Source organism: Pelmatolapia mariae, linkage group LG4 (genome assembly GCF_036321145.2).
Source record: "Pelmatolapia mariae isolate MD_Pm_ZW linkage group LG4, Pm_UMD_F_2, whole genome shotgun sequence".
In the NCBI taxonomy this organism is placed as follows: domain Eukaryota; kingdom Metazoa; phylum Chordata; class Actinopteri; order Cichliformes; family Cichlidae; genus Pelmatolapia; species Pelmatolapia mariae.
In genome coordinates, this window is record NC_086230.1 from 13,700,032 (window position 1) to 13,716,008 (window position 15,977).

Consider the following 15,977-nt stretch of genomic DNA (forward strand, 5'->3'; position numbering starts at 1 on the left):
AAAACCATTATCAAGCATTTTATCCGTATTTGTAATGAATGTGATTTTGTACTTTAAATCTTTAAAGATGAAGATTTGATAATCAGTGTAGGAAATGATACATATTTGTCCACAACACATAAATATATTAGTTAAGAAGTATTCCCGAAACTTTAAAAAAAATCAATATTTGTAGCATGGAGGTACTGATTAATCTGTCAGTTATTGTCATGACTAATCATTTGTATAAAACAAGAGCTGAAAACAAAGAGATAAATGTCCATCACAAAAAGAGCAAAGTAAAGAAAATACACATGAAAACATCAAGAGGAGCACTTTGATTTCTTGATGATGGAAAAATCAGTTACCTGCTTTAAATGGAAAAAACATATGTGATAATAGAACACCGAGTGTAGGAACACTGTTCATTAAAAGGAAATCACTTTGGCTTCTGACATTGTGAGTACATGTTTTCAATAACTTGAACGTGAAAGTCACGAAACAACTGACTGAAAATCAGGCTCTGTTCTTGTCTCTAATTAAAAATTGTTTACTGGTGGGTATGTTATTATACATTAGAAATGTTGAACACACGACTCAGGTCTTAGAGTACACCCAAAAGTCACTACAGTAAGATTTCAAGTGTCAGCAAACAGAACAGATTAAAAAAGATGTTAGATTACTTTTTATGTACAAGATATTTATGTTTGCTAAATGGAAATAGTTTACTGAAATGATGCCTCGAAAACTTTTCAAACTTATACCCATTAATATTATATTTTATATAAGTATGTCTTGATTTTCAAAGGCTACTAAACAGTCATGTATGTCTAAAAATATGTGAAATTGTTGAAACTGGGATTTTTCATCTACAGTGAACGATGGCACCAACAATTTTCCAGCGTACGGCTGTGCATCCAGCAACCTGTGTGCAGCTGCTTCAAGCCTGGGTTCTCTACCTTTCATGCAGAGTGTTGGTACCATAAAAAGTGGACCAACCTGTACTTTACCCACAACAACTGCAGCGCCAACCACAACCACAGCTGCCCCAGCCACAGCTACTGTGACAACAACCACAACCACTGTGGCACCAACCACAACAACAGCTGCACCAACCACAACAACAGCTGCTCCAATTCCGACCACAGCTGCACCAACCACGACAACAGGTGCTCCACATGGTGGTGCTACACATGCCATTAAATTTATAACATTTTAAATATAGACTCAGAAACTGTTAAATGGTTGACAGTTTTTAGAGCAGGCCTCCGTGATTTAAATGGTCCTTATTTCATTAACATTAAATTAACACTAATGTAGTGTTTCATGTCACTTTATTAAAAAAATATATTTATACAGATGTTAAAGAGATTAACAGCATTTCATCAATCTGTGCAACAGCTTAAAAAATAGAAGAGATAAAGACTCTTTAATAATACCAGTATAGTGGGGTATTTAAAAACCTGTAATCTTTCATTTTAACTTCAGTCCTTTCATTGTTTGTCTCCTGATTGCAGCTGGAGCCCTTCAGTGTGAAACCTGCACAGATCAGACGTGTTCAACCACAGTAGCAAAAACATGTTCTTCAGAGACCATGTGTGTTACAGCTACTATTTTAGGTAATCTTTTCTTCATATTATTTCATACAGTTCAGTAAATTTCAAAAACCTGTGAAGCTATGTGTGCTTTCCATCAACATTAATCAAATTCATCATTAAAAATATTAAAATTACTTTGCAGCTACCTCATCTGGAACTACGGCAACACAAATCTACAAGGCATGTGCATCTTCCTCCCTGTGTCCAACTACGGGCTCTCAGACATTTTCAGTTGACCTGGGTGTTCAAAGTGCTCTTGCATCTGCCACGTGCTGCAACACGGATAACTGCAACTCAGCAACTCTGGCTGGTAAGTAGAAATCAGTTAAGTTAAAGACACATAACAGAACAGACATGACAGAAAGGGATAAGAAACAATATTCTGATATCTGCTGAAATATTCTGTTCTAAAATGAAATTATGTTCTTTTCTGTTTCAGCCCCTACTCCTCAGTCAAGTAACGGCCTACTATGTAACTATTGTTCCACCTCTCAGTGCAACACACCATTGCAATGTCAGGGAGTGGAGGACCAATGCTTTCAATCAATGAGTGAGTCTTCATCATGCATACTTTAACAAAAATCATCTTTAAATTTGGTTTTTGCATAAAATAAATTCAACAAACGTTCTTTTTTTTCAATCAGTCAGGAAAACCATTATCAAGCATTTTATCCGTATTTGTAATGAATGTGATTTTGTACTTTAAATCTTTAAAGATGAAGATTTGATAATCAGTGTAGGAAATGATACATATTTGTCCACAACACATAAATATATTAGTTAAGAAGTATTCCCGAAACTTTAAAAAAAATCAATATTTGTAGCATGGAGGTACTGATTAATCTGTCAGTTATTGTCATGACTAATCATTTGTATAAAACAAGAGCTGAAAACAAAGAGATAAATGTCCATCACAAAAAGAGCAAAGTAAAGAAAATACACATGAAAACATCAAGAGGAGCACTTTGATTTCTTGATGATGGAAAAATCAGTTACCTGCTTTAAATGGAAAAAACATATGTGATAATAGAACACCGAGTGTAGGAACACTGTTCATTAAAAGGAAATCACTTTGGCTTCTGACATTGTGAGTACATGTTTTCAATAACTTGAACGTGAAAGTCACGAAACAACTGACTGAAAATCAGGCTCTGTTCTTGTCTCTAATTAAAAATTGTTTACTGGTGGGTATGTTATTATACATTAGAAATGTTGAACACACGACTCAGGTCTTAGAGTACACCCAAAAGTCACTACAGTAAGATTTCAAGTGTCAGCAAACAGAACAGATTAAAAAAGATGTTAGATTACTTTTTATGTACAAGATATTTATGTTTGCTAAATGGAAATAGTTTACTGAAATGATGCCTCGAAAACTTTTCAAACTTATACCCATTAATATTATATTTTATATAAGTATGTCTTGATTTTCAAAGGCTACTAAACAGTCATGCATGTCTAAAAATATGTGAAATTGTTGAAACTGGGATTTTTCATCTACAGTGAACGATGGCACCAACAATTTTCCAGCTTACGGCTGTGCATCCAGCAACCTGTGTGCAGCTGCTTCAAGCCTGGGTTCTCTACCTTTCATGCAGAGTGTTGGTACCATAAAAAGAGGACCAACCTGTACTTTACCCACAACAACTGCAGCACCAACCACAACCACAGCTGTTCCAACCACAACTACTGTGACAACAACCACAACAACATCTGCTCCAACCACAAATACTGTGGCACCAACCACAACAACATCTGCTCCAACCACAACCACTGTGGCACCAACCACGACCACATGTGCTCCAATCACAACCACTGTGGCAACAACCACGACCACAGCTGCTCCAACAACAACAACAACTGCTCCAACAACGACAGCAGCTGCAGCAACCACAACAACAAGTGCTCCAACCACAACAACGGTGGCACCAACAACGACCACAGCTGCTCCAACCACAATAACATCTGCTCCAACCACAACCACTGTGGCACCAACCACGAACACAGTTGCTCCACCCACAACAACTGCTGCTCCAACAACGACAACACCTGCACCAACCACAACAACAACTGCTACAACCACAACCACTGCAGCACCAACCACAACAACAGCTGCTCCAACAACGACAGCAGCTGCACCAACCACAACAACAACTGCTCCAACAACAACAACGGTGGCACCAACCACAACAACTGCTGCACCAACAACGACAACAGCTGCTCAAACCACAACCACTGCAGGACCAACCACAACAACATCTGCTCCAACCACAACTGCTGTGGCACCAACCACAACAACAAGTGCTCCAACCACAACAACGGTGGCACCAACAACGACCACAGCTGCTCCAACCACAATAACATCTGCTCCAACCACAACCACTGTGGCAAAAACCACGACCACAGTTGCTCCACCCACAACAACTGCTGCTCCAACAAAGACAACAACTGCTCCAACCACAACAACAACTGCTACAACCACAACCACTGCAGCACCAACCACAACAACAGCTGCTCCAACAACGACAGCAGCTGCACCAACCACAACAACAGCTGCTCCAACCGCAACAACTGCTGCTCCAACAACGACAACAGCTGCACCAACCACAACAACATCTGCTCCAACCACATCCACAACTGCTCCAACCACAACCACTGCTGCACCAATCACAACAACAGTAGCACCAACCACAACATTTGCTGCTCCAACAACGACAACAGCTGCACCAACCACAACAACATCTGCTCCAACCACATCCACAACTGCTCCAACCACAACCACAGCTGCACCAACCACAACAACAGTAGCACCAACCACAACAATTGCTGCTCCAACAACGACAACAGCTGCACCAACCACAACATCTGCTCCAACCACAACCACAGCTGCTCCAACCACAACCACAGCTGCACCAACCACAACAACTGCTGCACCAACCACAACAACAACTGCTCCAACCACAGTCGCTGTGATTATAACCACAACAACATCTGCTCCAACCACAACCACTGTGGCACCAACCACAACAACAGTAGCAGCAACAACAACAACTGCTGCTCCAACAACAACAACAGCTGCTCCCACCACAACCACAGCTGCTGCAACCACAATCACTGTGGCACCAACCACAACCACAGCTACTCTAAACACAACCACTGTGGCACCAACCACAACAACTGCTGCTCCAACCACAACCACAGCTGCTCCAACTACAACCACAGCTGCACCAACCACAATAACAGTAACACCAACCACAACAACTGCTGCACCAACAACAACAACTACTGTTGCAACCACAACAACTGCTGCGCCAACCACAACAATTGCTGCTTCCACAACAACAACAGCTGCACCAACCACATCAATAGCTGCTCCAACCACAACCACAGCTGCTCCAACAACAACCACAGCTGCACCAACCACAACCACATCTGCGCCAACCACAACCGCTGTGACAACAACCACAACAACATCTGCTCCAACCAAAACCACAGCTGCACCAACAGCAACAACAGCTGCTCCAACCACAACAACGGTGGCACCAACCACAACAACTGCTGCTCCAAAAACGACAACAGCTGCACCAACCACAACAACAGCTGCTCCAACCACAACCACAGCTGCTCCAACCACAACAACAACTGCTCCAACCACAACAAATGCTGCTCCAACAACTACAACAGCTGCACCAACCACAACAACATCTGCTCCAACCACAACCACAGCTGCTCCAACCACAACCACTGTGGCACCAACCACAACAACAGCTGCTCCAACCACAACAACAGCTGCTCCAATTCCGACCACAGCTGCACCAACCACGACAACAGGTGCTCCACATGGTGGTGCTACACATGCCATAAAATTTATAACATTTTAAATATAGACTCAGAAACTATTAAATGGTTGACAGTTTTTAGAGCAGGCTTTGATTTAAATGATCCTTATTTCATTAACATTAAATTAACACTAATGTAGTGTTTCATGTCACTTTATTAAAAAAATATATTTATACAGATGTTAAAGAGATTAACAGCATTTCATCAATCTGTGCAACAGCTTAAAAAATAGAAGAGATAAAGACTCTTTAATAATAGCAGTATAGTGGGGTATTTAAAAACCTGTAATCTTTCATTTTAACTTCAGTCCTTTCATTGTTTGTCTCCTGATTGCAGCTGGAGCCCTTCAGTGTGAAACCTGCACAGATCAGACGTGTTCAACCACAGTAGCAAAAACATGTTCTTCAGAGACCATGTGTGTTACAGCTACTATTTTAGGTAATCTTTTCTTCATATTATTTCATACAGTTCAGTAAATTTCAAAAACCTGTGAAGCTATGTGTGCTTTCCATCAACATTAATCAAATTCATCATTAAAAATATTAAAATTACTTTGCAGCTACCTCATCTGGAACTACGGCAACACAAATCTACAAGGCATGTGCATCTTCCTCCCTGTGTCCAACTACGGGCTCTCAGACATTTTCAGTTGACCTGGGTGTTCAAAGTGCTCTTGCATCTGCCACGTGCTGCAACACGGATAACTGCAACTCAGCAACTCTGGCTGGTAAGTAGAAATCAGTTAAGTTAAAGACACATAACAGAACAGACATGACAGAAAGGGATAAGAAACAATATTCTGATATCTGCTGAAATATTCTGTTCTAAAATGAAATTATGTTCTTTTCTGTTTCAGCCCCTACTCCTCAGTCAAGTAACGGCCTACTATGTAACTATTGTTCCACCTCTCAGTGCAACACACCATTGCAATGTCAGGGAGTGGAGGACCAATGCTTTCAATCAATGAGTGAGTCTTCATCATGCATACTTTAACAAAAATCATCTTTAAATTTGGTTTTTGCATAAAATAAATTCAACAAACGTTCTTTTTTTTCAATCAGTCAGGAAAACCATTATCAAGCATTTTATCCGTATTTGTAATGAATGTGATTTTGTACTTTAAATCTTTAAAGATGAAGATTTGATAATCAGTGTAGGAAATGATACATATTTGTCCACAACACATAAATATATTAGTTAAGAAGTATTCCAGAAACTTTAAAAAAAAATCAATATTTGTAGCATGGAGGTACTGATTAATCTGTCAGTTATTGTCATGACTAATCATTTGTATAAAACAAGAGCTGAAAACAAAGAGATAAATGTCCATCACAAAAAGAGCAAAGTAAAGAAAATACACATGAAAACATCAAGAGGAGCACTTTGATTTCTTGATGATGGAAAAATCAGTTACCTGCTTTAAATGGAAAAAACATATGTGATAATAGAACACCGAGTGTAGGAACACTGTTCATTAAAAGGAAATCACTTTGGCTTCTGACATTGTGAGTACATGTTTTCAATAACTTGAATGTGAAAGTCACGAAACAACTGACTGAAAATCAGGCTCTGTTCTTGTCTCTAATTAAAAATTGTTTACTGGTGGGTATGTTATTATACATTAGAAATGTTGAACACACAACTCAGGTCTTAGAGTACACCCAAAAGTCACTACAGTAAGATTTCAAGTGTCAGCAAACAGAACAGATTAAAAAAGATGTTAGATTACTTTTTATGTACAAGATATTTATGTTTGCTAAATGGAAATAGTTTACTGAAATGATGCCTCGAAAACTTTTCAAACTTATACCCATTAATATTATATTTTATATAAGTATGTCTTGATTTTCAAAGGCTACTAAACAGTCATGCATGTCTAAAAATATGTGAAATTGTTGAAACTGGGATTTTTCATCTACAGTGAACGATGGCACCAATGATTTTCCAGCTTACGGCTGTGCATCCAGCAACCTGTGTGCAGCTGCTTCAAACCTGGGTTCTCTACCTTTCATGCAGAGTGTTGGTACCATAAAAAGAGGACCAACCTGTACTTTACCCACAACAACTGCAGCACCAACCACAACCACAGCTGCCCCAGCCACAGCTACTGTGACAACAACCACAACAACATCTGCTCCAACCACAACTGCTGTGGCACCAACCACGTCCACAGCTGTTCCAACCACAACTACTGTGACAACAACCACAACAACATCTGCTCCAACCACAAATACTGTGGCACCAACCACAACAACATCTGCTCCAATCACAACCACTGTGGCAACAACCACGACCACAGCTGCTCCAACAACAACAACTGCTGCTCCAACAACGACCACAGCTGCTCCAACAACAACAACAGCTGCTCCAACAACGACAGCAGCTGCAGCAACCACAACAACAGGTGCTCCAACCACAACAGCGGTGGCACCAACAACGACCACAGCTGCTCCAACCACAATAACATCTGCTCCAACCACAACCACTGTGGCACCAACTACGAACACAGTTGCTCCACCCACAACAACTGCTGCTCCAACAACGACAACACCTGCACCAACCACAACAACAACTGCTACAACCACAACCACTGCAGCACCAACCACAACAACAGCTGCTCCAACAACGACAGCAGCTGCACCAACCACAACAACAACTGCTCCAACAACAACAACGGTGGCACCAACAACAACAACTGCTGCTCCAACAACGACAGCAGCTGCTCAAACCACAACCACTGCAGCACCAACCACAACAACATCTGCTCCAACCACAACTGCTGTGGCACCAACCACGACAACAGCTGCTCCAACCACAATAACATCTGCTCCAACCACAACCACTGTGGCAAAAACCACGACCACAGTTGCTCCACCCACAACAACTGCTGCTCCAACAGAGACAACAACTGCACCAACCACAACAACAACTGCTACAACCACAACCACTGCAGCACCAACCACAACAACAGCTACTCCAACAACGACAGCAGCTGCACCAACCACAACAACAACTGCTCCAACCGCAACAACGGTGGCACCAACCACAACAACTGCTGCTCCAACAACGACAACAGCTGCACCAACCACAACAACTGCTTCTCCAACAACGACAACAGCTGCACCAACCACAACAACATCTGCTCCAACCACATCCACAACTGCTCCAACCACAACCACTGCTGCACCAACCACAACAACAGTAGCACCAACCACAACATTTGCTGCTCCAACAACGACAACAGCTGCACCAACCACAACAACATCTGCTCCAACCACAACAACAGCTGCTGCAACCACAATCACTGTGGCACCAACCACAACCACAGCTGCTCTAACCACAACCACTGTGGCACCAACTACAACTGCTGCTCCAACCACCAGCACAGCTGCTCCAACAACAACCACAGCTGCACCAACCACAATAACAGTAACACCAACCACAACAACTGCTGCACCAACAACAACAACTACTGTTGCAACCACAACAACTGCTGCACCAACCACAACAATTGCTGCTCCCATAACAACAACAGCTGCACCAACCACATCAATAGCTGCTCCAACCACAACCACAGCTGCTCCAACAACAACCACATCTGCTCCAACCACAACCACTGTGGCACCAACCACGACCACAGCTGCTCCAATCACAACCACTGTTCCAACAACCACGACCACAGCTGCTCCAATCACAACCACTGTGGCAACAACCACGACCACAGCTGCTCCAACAACAACAACAGCTGCTCCAACAACGACAACAGCTGCTCCAACAACAACAACAGCTTCTCCAACAACGACAGCAGCTGCAGCAACCACAACAATAAGTGCTCCAACCACAACAAGGGTGGCACCAACAACGACCACAGCTGCACCAACCACAACAACAACTGCTACAACCACAACCACTGCAGCACCAACCACAACAACAGCTGCTCCAACAACGACAGCAGCTGCACCAACCACAACAACAACTGCTCCAACAACAACAGCGGTGGCACCAACCACAAAAACTGCTGCTCCAACAACGACAACAGCTGCTCAAACCACAACCACTGCAGCACCAACCACAACAACATCTGCTCCAACCACAACCGCTGTGGCACCAACCACGACAACAGCTGCTCCAACCACAATAACATCTGCTCCAACCACAACCACTGTGGCAAAAACCACGAACACAGTTGCTCCACCCACAACAACTGCTGCTCCAACAGAGACAACAACTGCACCAACCACAACAACAACTGCTACAACCACAAGCACTGCAGCACCAACCACAACAACAGCTGCTCCAACAACGACAGCAGCTGCACCAACCACAACAACAACTGCTCCAACCGCAACAATGGTGGCACCAACCACAACAACATCTGCTCCAACAACAACGACAACAGCTGCACCAACCACAACAACTGCAGCTCCAACAACGACAACACCTGCTCCAACCACAACCACTGCTGCACCAACCACAACAACAGTAGCACCAACCACAACATTTGCTGCTCCAACAACGACAACAGCTGCACCAACCACAACAACATCTGCTCCAACCACATCCACAGCTGCTCCAACCACAACCACAGCTGCACCAACCACAACAACAGTAGCACCAACCACAACAATTGCTGCTCCGACAACGACAACAGCTGCACCAACCACAACAACATCTGCTCCAACCACAACCACAGCTGCTCCAACCACAACCGCTGCTGCACCAACCACAACAACAGTAGCACCAACCACAACATTTGCTGCTCCAACAACGACAACAGCTGCACAAACCACAACAACAGCTGCTCCAACTGCAACAACGGTGGCACCAACAACAACAACTGCTGCTCCAACAACAACAACAGCTGCACCAACCAAAACAACATCTGCTGCAACCACATCCACAACTGCTCCAACCACAACCGCTGCTGCACCAACCACAACAACAGTAGCACCAACCACAACATTTGCTGCTCCAACAATGACAACAGCTGCACCAACCACAACAACATCTGCTCCAACCACATCCACAACTGCTCCAACCACAACCACAGCTGCACAAACCACAACAACAGTAGCACCAACCACAACAATTGCTGCTCCAACAACGACAACAGCTGCACCAACCACAACAACATCTGCTCCAACCACAACCACAGCTGCTCCAACCACAACCACAGCTGCGCTAACCACAACAACAGCTGCTGCAACCACAATCACTGTGGCACCAACCACAAACACACCTGCTCTAACCACAACCACTGTGGCACCAACCACAACAACAGTAGCAGCAACAACAACAACTGCTGCTCCAACAACACCAACAGCTGCTCCAACCACAACAACAGCTGCTGCAACCACAATCACTGTGGCACCAACCACAAACACACCTGCTCTAACCACAACCACTGTGGCACCAACCACAACAACTGCTGCTCCAACAACAACCACAGCTGCACCAACCACAATAACAGTAACACCAACCATAACAACTGCTGCACCAACAAGAACTACTAGTGTTGCAACCACAACAACTGCAGCACCAACCACAACAACTGCTGCTCCCATAACAACAACAGCTGCACCAACCACATCAATAGCTGGTCCAAACATAACCACATCAGCTCCAACAACAACCACATCTGCTCCAACAACAACCACTGTGACACGAACCACGACCACAGCTGCTCCAATCACAACCACTGTGGCAACAACCACGACCACAGCTGCTCCAATCACAACCACTGTGGCACCAACCACGACCAAAGGTGCTCCAACAACAACAACAGCATCTCCAACAACGACAGCAGCTGCTCCAACAACAACAACAGCTGCTCCAACAACGACAGCAGCTGCAGCAACCACAACAACAAGTGCTCCAACCACAACAACGGTGGCACCAACAACGACCACAGCTGCTCCAACCACAATAACATCTGCTCCAACCACAACCACTGTGGCACCAACCACGAACACAGTTGCTCCAACCACAACAATTGCTGCTCCAACAACGACAACACCTGCACCAACCACAACGACAACTGCTACAACCACAACCACTGCAGCACCAACCACAACAACAGCTGCTCCAACAACGACAGCAGCTGCACCAACCACAACAACAACTGCTCCAACCGAAACAACGGTGGCACCAACCACAACAACTGCTGCTCCAACAACGACAACAGCTGCACCAACCACAACAACATCTGCTCCAACCACATCCACAACTGCTCCACCCACAACCACTGCTGCACCAACCACAACAACAGTAGCACCAACCACAACATTTGCTGCTCCAACAACGACAACAGCTGCACCAACCACAACAACATCTGCTCCAACCACATCCACAACTGCTCCAACCACAACCACATCTGCACCAACCACAACAACAGTGGCACCAACCAGAACAACAGTGGCACCAACCACAACAATTGCTGCTCCAACAACGACAACAGCTGCACCAACCACAACAACATCTGCTCCAACCACAACCACAGCTGCTCCAACCACAACCACAGCTGCACAAACCACAACAACAGTAGCACCAACCACAACAACTGCTGCACCAACGACAACAACAACTGCTCCAACCACAGTCGCTGTGATTATAACTACAACAACATCTGCTCCAACCACAACCACTGTGGCACCAACCACAACAACAGTAGCAGCAACAACAACAACTGCTGCTCCAACAACGACAACAGCTGCTCCAACCACAACAACAGCTGCTGCAACCACAATCACTGTGGCACCAACCACAACCACAGCTGCTCTAACCACAACCACTGTGGCACCAACCACAACAACTGCTGCTCCAACCACAACCACAGCTGCTCCAACAACAACCACAGCTGCACCAACCACAATAACAGTAACACCAACCACAACAACTGCTGCACCAACAACAACAACTACTGTTGCAACCACAACAACTGCTGCACCAACCACAACAATTGCTGCTGCCATAACAACAACAGCTGCACCAACCACATCAATAGCTGCTCCAACCACAACCACAGCTGCTCCAACACCAACCACATCTGCTCCAACCACAACCACTGTGGCACCAACCACGACCACAGCTGCTCCAATCACAACCACTGTGGCAACAACCATGACCACAGCTGCTCCAGTCACAACCACTGTGGCAACAACCACGACCACAGCTGCTCCAACAACAACAACACCTGCTCCAACAACGACAACAGCTGCTCCAACAACAACTGCTGTGGCACCAACCACGACAACAGCTGCTGCAACAACAAGAACAGCTGCTCCAACAACGACAACAGCTGCTCCAACAACAACAACAGCTGCTCCAACAACGACAGCAGCTGCAGCAACCACAACAACAAGTGCTTCAACCACAACAACGGTGGCACCAACAACGACCACAGCTGCTCCAACCACAACAACAACTGCTACAACCACAACCACTGCAGCACCAACCACAACAACAGCTGCTCCAACAACGACAGCGGCTGCACCAACCACAACAACAACTGCTCCAAAAACAACCACAGCTGCACAAACCACAACAACAGTAGCACCAACCACAACAACTGCTGCACCAACCACAACAACATCTGCTCCAACCACAACCACCGTGGCACCAACCACAACAACAGTAGCAGTAACAACAACAACTGCTGCTCCAACAACAACAACAGCTGCTCCAACCACAACAACAGCTGCTGCAACCACAATCACTGTGGCACCAACCACAACCACAGCTGCTCTAACCACAACCACTGTGGCACCAACCACATCAACTGCTGCTCCAACCACAACCACAGCTGCTCCAACAACAACCACAGCTGCACCAACCACAATAACAGTAACACCAACCACAACAACTGCTGCACCAACAACAACAACTACAGTTGCAACCACAACAACTGCTGCACCAACCACAACAATTGCTGCTCCCATAACAACAACAGCTGCACCAACCACATCAATAGCTGCTCCAACCACAACCACAGCTGCTCCAACAACAACCACATCTGCTCCAACCACAACCACTGTGGCACCAACAACGACCACAGCTGCTCCAATCACAACCACTGTGGCAACAACCACGACCACAGCTGCTCCAATCACAACCACTGTGGCAACAACCACGACCACAGCTGCTCCAACAACAACAACACCTGCTCCAACAACGACAACAGCTGCTCCAACAAAAACTGCTGTGGCACCAACCACGACAACAGCTGCTCCAACCACAACAACAACTGCTCCAACCACAACAACGGTGGCACCAACCACAACAACTGCTGCTCCAACAACGACAGCAGGTGCACCAACCACAACAACAACTGCTCCAACCGCAACAACGGTAGCACCAACCACAACATTTGCTGCTCCAACAACGACAACAGCTGCACCAACCACAACAACATCTGCTCCAACCACATCCACAACTGCTCCAACCACAACCACAGCTGCACCAACCACAACAACAGTAGCACCAACCACAACAATTGCTGCTCCAACAACGACAACAGCTGCACCAACCACAACAACAGCTGCTCCAACCAGAACCACAGCTGCACAAACCACAACAACAGTAGCACCAATCACAACAACTGCTGCATCTACCACAACAACAACTGCTCCAACCACAGTCGCTGTGATTATAACCACAACAACATCTGCTCCAACCACAACCACTGTGGAACCAACCACGAACACAGTTGCTCCACCCAGAACAACTGCTGCTCCAACCACAACCACAGCTGCTCCAAAAACAACCACAGCTGCACAAACCACAACAACAGTAACACCAACCACAACAACTGCTGCACCAACCACAACAACAACTGCTCCAACCACAGTCGCTGTGATTATAACCACAACAACATCTGCTCCAACCACAACCACTGTGGCACCAACCACAACAACAGTAGCAGCAACAACAACAACTGCTCCAACAACAACAACAGCTGCTCCAACCACAACAACAGCTGCTGCAACCACAATCACTGTGGCACCAACCACAACCACAGCTGCTCTAACCACAACCACTGTGGCACCAACCACAACAACTGCTGCTCCAACCACAACCACAGCTGCTCCAACAACAACCACAGCTGCACCAACCACAATAACAGTAACACCAACCACAACAACTGCTGCACCAACAACAACAACTACTGTTGCAACCACAACAACTGCTGCACCAACCACAACAATTGCTGCTCCCATAACAACAACAGCTGCACCAACCACATCAATAGCTGCTCCAACCACAACCACAGCTGCTCCCACAACAACCACATCTGCTCCAACCACAACCACTGTGGCACCAACCACGACCACAGCTGCTCCAATCACAACCACTGTGGCAACAACCACGACCACAGCTGCTCCAATCACAACCACTGTGGCAACAACCACGACCACAGCTGCTCCAACAACAACAACAGCTGCTCCAACAACGACAACAGCTGCTCCAACAACAACAACAGCTGCTACAACAACGACAGCAGCTGCAGCAACCACAACAACAAGTGCTCCAACCACAACAACGGTGGCACCAACCACGACCACAGCTGCTCCAACCACAATAACATCTGCTCCAACCACAACCACTGTGGCACCAACCACGAACACAGTTGCTCCACCCACAACAACTGCTGCTCCAACAACGACAACACCTGCACCAACCACAACAACTGCTACAACCACAACCACTGCAGCACCAACAACAGCAACTACTGTTGCAACCACAACAATTGCTGCTCCCACAACAACAACAGCTCCACCAACCACATCAATAGCTGCTCCAACCACAACCACAGCTGCTCCAACAACAACCACATCTGCTCCAACCAAAACCACTGTGGCACCAACCACGACCACAGCTGCTCCAATCACAACCACTGTGGCAACAACCACGACTACAGCTGCTCCAATCACAACCACTGTGGCAACAACCACAACCACAGCTGCTCCAACAACAACAACAGCTGCTCCAACAACGACAACAGCTGCTCCAACAACAACAACAGCTGCTCCAACAACGACAGCAGCTGCAGCAACCACAACAACAAGTGCTCCAACCACAACAACGGTGGCACCAACCACGACCACAGCTGCTCCAACCACAATAACATCTGCTCCAACCACAACCAATGTGGCACCAACCACGAACACAGTTGCTCCACCCACAACAACTGCTGCTCCAACAACGACAACACCTGCACCAACCACAACAACTGCTACAACCACTGCAGCACCAACCACAACAACAGCTGCTCCAACAACGACAGCAGCTGCACCAACCACAACAACAACTGTTCCAACCGCAACAACGGTGGCACCAACCACAACCACTGCCGCTCCAACAACGATAACAGCTGCACCAACCACAACAACATCTGCTCCAACCACATCCACCACTGCTCCAACCACAACCACTGCTGCGCCAACCACAACAACAGTAGCACCAACCACAACATTCGCTGCTCCAACAACGACAACAGCTGCACCAACCACAACAACATCTGCTCCAACCACATCCACAACTGCTCCAACCACAACCACAGCT

At 45.8% G+C, this 15,977-nt stretch overlaps 1 protein-coding gene across 1 annotated transcript in view; it reads left to right on the plus strand.

Annotated features, from left to right (window-relative positions):
- Positions 1 to 860: 860 nt before the first annotated feature.
- Positions 861 to 15,977, plus strand: part of LOC134625739 (mucin-2-like) — a 31,688-nt gene continuing 16,571 nt past the window's right edge. The window contains exons 1-12 of the mRNA XM_065470680.1: positions 861 to 882; positions 950 to 1,148; positions 3,141 to 3,583; positions 4,926 to 5,408; positions 6,274 to 6,286; positions 7,454 to 7,925; positions 8,148 to 9,246; positions 10,573 to 11,390; positions 11,703 to 12,338; positions 12,579 to 13,175; positions 13,782 to 14,582; positions 14,892 to 15,743. Of these exons, the coding sequence (XP_065326752.1) occupies positions 861 to 882; positions 950 to 1,148; positions 3,141 to 3,583; positions 4,926 to 5,408; positions 6,274 to 6,286; positions 7,454 to 7,925; positions 8,148 to 9,246; positions 10,573 to 11,390; positions 11,703 to 12,338; positions 12,579 to 13,175; positions 13,782 to 14,582; positions 14,892 to 15,743 (6,435 nt within the window). The remainder of the gene's footprint in view (positions 883 to 949; positions 1,149 to 3,140; positions 3,584 to 4,925; positions 5,409 to 6,273; positions 6,287 to 7,453; positions 7,926 to 8,147; positions 9,247 to 10,572; positions 11,391 to 11,702; positions 12,339 to 12,578; positions 13,176 to 13,781; positions 14,583 to 14,891; positions 15,744 to 15,977) is intronic.